The 6,693-nt window shown below is 51.7% G+C and overlaps 1 protein-coding gene across 1 annotated transcript; it reads left to right on the top strand.

Annotated features, from left to right (window-relative positions):
* Positions 1-927: 927 nt before the first annotated feature.
* Tmem35b (transmembrane protein 35B) lies at positions 928-3,810 on the top strand. Its single transcript, XM_070008959.1, has 3 exons — positions 928-1,066; positions 1,958-2,138; positions 3,418-3,810. Exons 1-3 carry the CDS (start codon positions 962-964, stop codon positions 3,606-3,608), a joined length of 477 nt encoding a protein of 158 aa, XP_069865060.1. The 5' UTR covers positions 928-961; the 3' UTR covers positions 3,609-3,810.
* The last annotated feature ends 2,883 nt before the right edge of the window (positions 3,811-6,693 follow it).

Below are 6,693 nucleotides of genomic sequence, written 5' to 3'. Positions count from 1 at the left end.
TGAGAGGAATTTCAAATGATTCTCATATGTCATGAAAGCTTTCAGGCACTTTCCATTTAAAAATTAAATATGGGGGCAGCACCGTCAGCTGGCTGATTTGGCCCAAAGTTCACAGCTTTCCACCACTGATGGATGGGCCAGACTTGGTTGGCTGAAGCCAATTTCCATAGCTTCACATTTCTAGATTCTCAGACGTCTTCCATGGTTTAACTCGAGCTAGCGCAGTTAGGGGGAAGGGGGATGTACTGTAATTGTTGGTTATGACTAGTGATTGTACCGTGTACTAATTTACAAACTCTTGAACTCGGGGCCTGGGCGCTGTCCCTCAGCTCTTTCGCTCAAGGCTGGCGCTCTACCACTTTGAGCCACGGCACCAGGTCCGGTTTTTGAGTGGTTAATTGGAGACAGGAGTCTCACTGCGGGGAGCGGGGGTGGGGGGGTGTCCAAGCCGGCCTCGAACCATGATCCTCAGATCTCAGCGTCCTTAGTAGGATTACAGCCGTGAGCCACCTGCGCCGAGCACTTCCAGAGCCATTGCAGTGGCCGTCACCAGCGCCTCCAGGGATGCAGACCCTGGGTCTGGCTTGGGTGGCCTGCAGCTAGAGAGGCCTGGGCGGGACCGGTAAGCCGGAGCCTGGCTGTTCTGTAGCCACGTTTACCGGTACTGGGTATTGGCGGGGAGGTCGAGGCTCAGCCCGAAGTCCAAGGGCCTGACTATCAGATCCGGTAGGTCGCGTCCCTGTCCCCGTCCCGCGCGCCGGGTGCTGGGCGCTGGCGCAGACCTTGGCGATCCCGGCCCGCGGGGCGAGGCGAGGGGCGGGAGCGGGTGGCGCGGCCTTCCGGCCGAGCAAAAAGACAAAACAAACCAACCGAGCGCTCCGCGGGGCGGGGCGGGGCGGGGCGGGGCGGCCTCGCGGGCAGCCCCGGGCGGCCGAGCGCAGGGCCCGGGGCAGGCGCGGCCATGGCGCGCGCGCTCGCCGCTCTGCGCTTCCTGCTGGGCGGCTTCTTCGTGCTCACCGGGGCGGCCAAGCTCTCGCAGCTCTCTTCTCCGGTGTCCGAGCAGATGGTGAGTGGCGCGGCGCGGCGGGGGCGGGAAGGGACCCGGCGGCGTGCACTCGGCCTGGCCGCCCCGTCTAGTTCCCTGCGGGGTCCGACCGCGCCGGGGCTGGGACCTTCCTGGAGGTGCGGGGGAGGGGGGTGGCGGGGAATCCCCGAGGTCTCTGCTGCTCTCCCAGGTGGAGGACATCGAACCTCCACCCCTGGTCGAGAATGCGATCCCGGGGCAAATTAAGAGTCCAAGGGGATCTTGGGGGGAAGAGGGGGGCGGGGGGAGTGACCGAATGCCCCACTTCCTGGTCCTTGGTACCCTGGTAAGGCCTGGTTTGTAACCCCCACGGCGGGGACGGGACCAGAGGGGGGGGGGGCCGAGGGTAGGAACAAGCCTGAGGGTGATGCATAATTTGACAAAAGTTTCACATCTAGTCCAGAAACAGCACCTAAACCAAGTCCTCCTAATTCAGGAACCTGAAAGAGAGGCCTAGATGTCACCCTCCAGCCTCCTCTCTGCCCCTCTCTTCTTCTGTGCCACCTCTAAATATTCCTTTCATAGCATCCTGAAGAAGGAAGCAGGCATGGTCCAAAGGAAAAGAAAAATCTGGAGTTCTCAAAGCCTTGGCCGGAGATGGGACAGCTCAAGCCTGGCTCCCTCCTCCTGGGACTTGGAGAGGTCTTGTGAGAAAATCAGACCATCTCTGCACCACCCCAAGCCCTCTACACTGTTTCCTGATTCCAAAGCTCAGCCCCAGAAGGGAACCGTTTTTTCTCCAGGCTCACCTCAGGCCTTGACCTAATCTTAGAGGCATATTTTGTTGGAGGAGTCAGGCCTCAGCTCCTGTTGACTCAGGGCAACTTGTCCTTGGTCAGTGTTTCTGATTGGCATTCTCCACCATTCCCCTAGAAAGCCCTGTTTGTGCAGTTCACTGATGTGTTCCCGTTGAAGTTGTTCGGCTACCAGCCAGATCCCATGAACTATCAAACAGCGGTGGGCTGGCTGGAACTTCTGGCTGGGTTGCTGCTGATCCTGGGCCCACCGATGCTGCAAGAGATCAGTAACTTGCTCTTGACACTGCTCATGATGGGTAAGGGAGCCAATTAGCCTTGGGAATTAGGGTCTTCTGGGGTGGGGGAAGATGATGGAAAGATCTGGTTGTCTCCCTTTTCTCTGAGTCCTGGTACACTTCCTGCTCAGCTTCATCTTCTGTGAGCTTCAAGACTAGGGCAGGTACTTTGGGATTTTAATGTCCAGCACTGACTCAGGTTAAATTGATTTTCTCCCATATCACTTCTATGGCTGTATAATATTCTATTGTGAGGATGTTTTGTAACCACCAAGCCCCTACTTGTTCTGCCACAAGCTCACTTTTGGGAGGAGCAGCAGCTGCCACTTGACTTACACACCTGGCAGTTAGGAGTGGTGAGCAGAAAAGCAGGGGGCACAGAGCTTCTCTAGAAGGGCTTCTGCTAGAAGCTTTGCCCACAGAACTGGAGATCCACAAAACAGCTATGGCTTAAAAGGCCAGACATGGGGGCTGGGAAGGTGGCTCAGTGGTAGAGCGCTTGCCTTGCATGAGGTCCTGGGTTCGATTCCTCAGCACCACATAAGCAGAAAAAGCCAGAAGTGGCGCTGTAGTTCAAGTGGTAGAGCTCTAGCCTTGAGCTGGAGCTGAGGGACAGTGCCCAGGCCCACAACTAACCAAATAACAAAAAAAGACAGACATGGGTCATCATTTTTTTGTATGTGTGTGCCATTTTGGGGCTTGAACTCATAGCAGAGGCCCCATCCCTTAGCTTTTTCACTCAAGGCTAATTTGAGTCACAGCCCTTCCAGGTTTTTGTTTGTTTGGGGTTGGGGCGGTAATTTGAGAGAAGAGTCTCAGGGACTTCCTTGCCTGGGCTGGCTTCAAACAATGATCCTTAGATCTTAGTCTCCCGAGTAGCTAGAATTACAGGTAAACACCATTATTATTGCCACAACTACAACCTTGCCTCTTCTCTGATGTTTTTTCCATTTCTAGAACTTTCTTCCTTTTTCAGATCTTTGCCACTCTTCCACCACCAGTCCTCTGCCTGCTTCTGCCAGTATGATGTAAGATTAAGAAAGGAGAAGAGTTGGAGAGAATTTGTTCCCAAATCTTCACCCACTCACCTCAGCCCCTACTGTTTGACTGGAATGTTTCTGTTTCTTTCTTGTCACTTGTAAGATACTTCTGATACTCAGTCCTACTTTCTTTGGGGAGGCCAGAGAGGAGTGCAGCTGATTTGTGGGGCAGGGTGCTTAATGGAAGGGATGGGACTGGGGCAGTCAGCCCAAGATGGAATCTCCTGGCTGCCCCTCAGGGACCTCACCTTGCATTCCAGGGGCAATCTTCACTTTGGCATCTCTGAAAGAATCACTGAGCACCTGCATCCCAGCCATTGTTTGTCTGGGGCTCCTGCTGCTGCTGGACATCTGTCAGCTCTTAACCCAAACTAAGAAGGTGGTCAGATCCTCTAGGAGGAAGTCTCGCCATGCATTCAGGGAACCTTGGAAGACTCTTCAAGCCATGTAGCTACCAGTGCTGGAACATGCTGGAACACACAGTCTACTATATTTCTATGTGTGGGGTCATTCAGTGTTGAAGATACCTTGTCTACCTGGCTTTGATTGTTCTGTACTGTTCTGTTTAGAGGGGTACACACTAGACATACTAACATTTCACATAGCATATAAATGTAGAAAATAAACTCATAAGAAATTTAAATCACTCATAATTCCAATGTCCTGAAATAATCCCTTGTAATGATTTAGTATAATGGTACCTCTTGACCTTTTTGTTCCTTAATATAGATATATATTTTAAAAATGAAAACAGGACCATATAACCTACTTCATTACTTGCTTTCAGAACCCAATATTCTGTACTACCATTCTCTGTCTGTCAGTTTTATATCACTTCCAGCCTTTTCTGTTTATGTGGTACTGAGGAATCAAACCCAGGGCTTTGTACATGCTAGGCAAGCCCTCTACCAGTAAGCCACATTCCGAGTCCATTCAGAGCTTTTTTTCTGTGTGTAAATTTAATCGTAAATCAACAATATATTTATTTTCCATTCTCTGGAAGTGAGGGTGCTGGTTCAGAAAACATGCATATTTCTAGGGGGTTCCATACATGTTTAGAATTTTCCAGGGTGAGTATTGCAGTGTTTACATTTGTTTCTGCCTATGCCCTTCTGAACCATTTGACTCCTTATTGCTCACAAAGATTGGCCTTTTTGCAGGACCTGAATTCACCAGCCTGTGATGGTGAGATATGACACTTAAGCCAGTGCTCCTTAATACTGACATGGGGGTGGGGAGTAGGAGAACAGCCAACTCCCAGGAATTGCTGAGTGGTTTAGCAGGGCCAAAGCTTGAGAGGAATCCCAGAGGTCCTTGAGGGTCAGAAGGAGGCTTATGTGTTGACAGTTCTCAAGGGAAGTAGACAACATATTAGAGCATGTACTGTCATATCACAAAACCATCTTCCCTTTAATAAAGAGGGGTCCTGAGCCGGGCGCTGGTGGCTCACGCCTGTAATCCTAGCTACTCAGGAGGCTGAGATCTGAGGATCATGGTTCAAAGCCAGCCCGGGCAGGAGAGACCGTGAGACTCCTATCTCCAATAAACCACCAGAAAACCGGAAGTGGCGCTGTAGCTCAAGTGGTAGAGCGCTCGCCTTGAGCTGAAGAGCTGAGGGACAGCGCCCAGGCCCAGAGTTCAAGCCCCACGACCGACAAAAAAAAAATAAATAAATAAAGAGGGGTCCTTTTGGGTAAGTGATGGACTTTGCATAAAGGAAAAATAATGAGAAAAAAGTATTCCTTTTTCTTCTCGTTTTTTTTTCTTTGCTGTCCAAAGTTGTTGTTGTTGTTGTTGTTGTTGTTTTGCCCAAAGTTCTGAGTTTGAAGCAGGACTTCTTTGTGGTCAAAAGGTGAAAATGGAGCCAGGTGCAGTGGCTCACACCTATAATCCATAAAGCTGAGATCCAACGATCATGGTTCTAAACCAGCTGAGGCAGGAAAGTTTGTGGGACTCATCTCCAATTAACCACCAAAAAGCTGGGAGTAGAAAGAGAAGTGTGGCTCGAGTGGTAGAGCACCAGCCTTCAATGAAAAAACTGAGGGACAATGCCCAGGCCTTGAGTTCAAGCCCCAGTACCAAAAAAAGGAAAGGAAAGAAAAAACAGATCGGAAGACTTGAGAATTGTGGAGCCCTTTCAACCCTGCCAAGGATGCTCTGTGTGTGTGTGTGTGTGTGTGTGTGTGTGTGTGTGTGTGTGTGTGTGTGTGTGTGTGTGTGTGTGTGTGTGTGTGTGTGTGTGTGTGTGTGTGTGTGTGTGTGTGTGTGTGTTTCAAGGATGCTGTGTGTGTGTGTGTGTGTTTCAACCCTACCAAGGATGCTCTGTGTGTGTGTGTGTGTGTGTGTGTGTGTGTTTCAACCCTACCAAGGATGCTGTGTGTGTGTGTGTGTGTGTGTGTGTGTGTGTGTGTGTGTGTGTGTGTTATAACTTCCTAGGGAGAGGACCTGCATTAAGGAAGTCCAAGGTCACTGTGTATAGGCCTGTCCATGATGCCTTCATCACAAGGCCATTCCTCCATGATTCCTTCATCACAAGGCCATTCCTCCATCCATGCATGGCCCCGTTTGCCACTGATGTGGTGAGAAGACTTGGGCCTTTTTCTGGATAGGACTCTAATTCCAGCCTGGTTTCTCAGGAACTGTCAGTTGGGGAGCCCAGCACAGGCTTACTTTCTGTAGCAGCACCCCATGTGTTTGCCTCCTGCTCTGTCTACAAAGAGCACCTTTATTCTAGCACCAAGGCTGCAAATGGGGAATCTCTCTGGGACTCCCACCTCTTCTCCTTTCTCACAGCATATCACCAAGAATTGTGGAGCCCAGGCCCTCCTCTGTCCCCAGCAGTTGCCGGCCGAGTTTGGTCTTTACCCCCTTCTTCCTGGTCTTCCTTTTGTCTCCAGTGTTTCCTCCCAGCAAGGATGGAGGAAGAGGGGACAGAGTTGGGATTGGGTATAATGGAGGTCTTTGTGGCTTCTTCCCTCCAGGGGTGACCTGGGTCTTGACAATTGCAGCCCCTGGGATGACCCCACTCTCTTCATCATCATACCCACAGTCTATACCTTAGTGCTGTGCCTGGGGCCCTCTGCCCATGTGTGGCAGTGTTGGTTTGCAGTAGCAGACTTGTGGGCTAGGCCTTACATCTCTGCTCAAACTGGTCTGCCCCTAGGGGTCCTGGAACTGGCCTTCCTGGAGCTCATCAGGGTGCCGAGGGGTTACCTGTGCAGCTGGCCATGCCACATAAGCTATGCTCAGATTGAGTCTCAGTCTTTGCCCTCTGCCTGGTGCCCAGCAAGTTGGTGATGGTGGGCTTGGTGGCTAGGCAGGAGGGCGCCTCAGGCTGTGATGCCACTGCCATGTGCCACGTGATACACCCTCAGCCTGGTACTGCTGAGCCTGCATAGCTGGCCCGGCTCACCCATGGTTTTTCCCTTCTCCAAACAGGCTTCTGCCATGCTGAGCTGCTCCCCATCTCCCAGCCCCTTGCCTTCCCTGAATGCTTCTTCCTGCTGCCATCCTCTAGGTGGTTTGGGGGTAGAAAA

Source organism: Dipodomys merriami, unplaced genomic scaffold, assembly GCF_024711535.1.
Source record: "Dipodomys merriami isolate MVZ:Mamm:240054 unplaced genomic scaffold, mDipMer1.0.p SCAF_71, whole genome shotgun sequence".
Classification (NCBI taxonomy): domain Eukaryota; kingdom Metazoa; phylum Chordata; class Mammalia; order Rodentia; family Heteromyidae; genus Dipodomys; species Dipodomys merriami.
Note: the sequence above shows the minus strand (reverse complement) of the source record. Positions and strands in the feature narration are given on the sequence as shown.

Bases quoted from the DNA above. Each gene is read 5' to 3' on its own strand.
- Tmem35b (XM_070008959.1), top strand. From the start codon at position 962: ATGGCGCGCGCGCTCGCCGCTCTGCGCTTCCTGCTGGGCGGCTTCTTC. The intron at 1,067-1,957 runs GTGAGTGGCGCG...CCATTCCCCTAG, and splicing joins CTCCGGTGTCCGAGCAGATG to AAAGCCCTGTTTGTGCAGTT. The intron at 2,139-3,417 runs GTAAGGGAGCCA...CTTGCATTCCAG, and splicing joins CTTGACACTGCTCATGATGG to GGGCAATCTTCACTTTGGCA.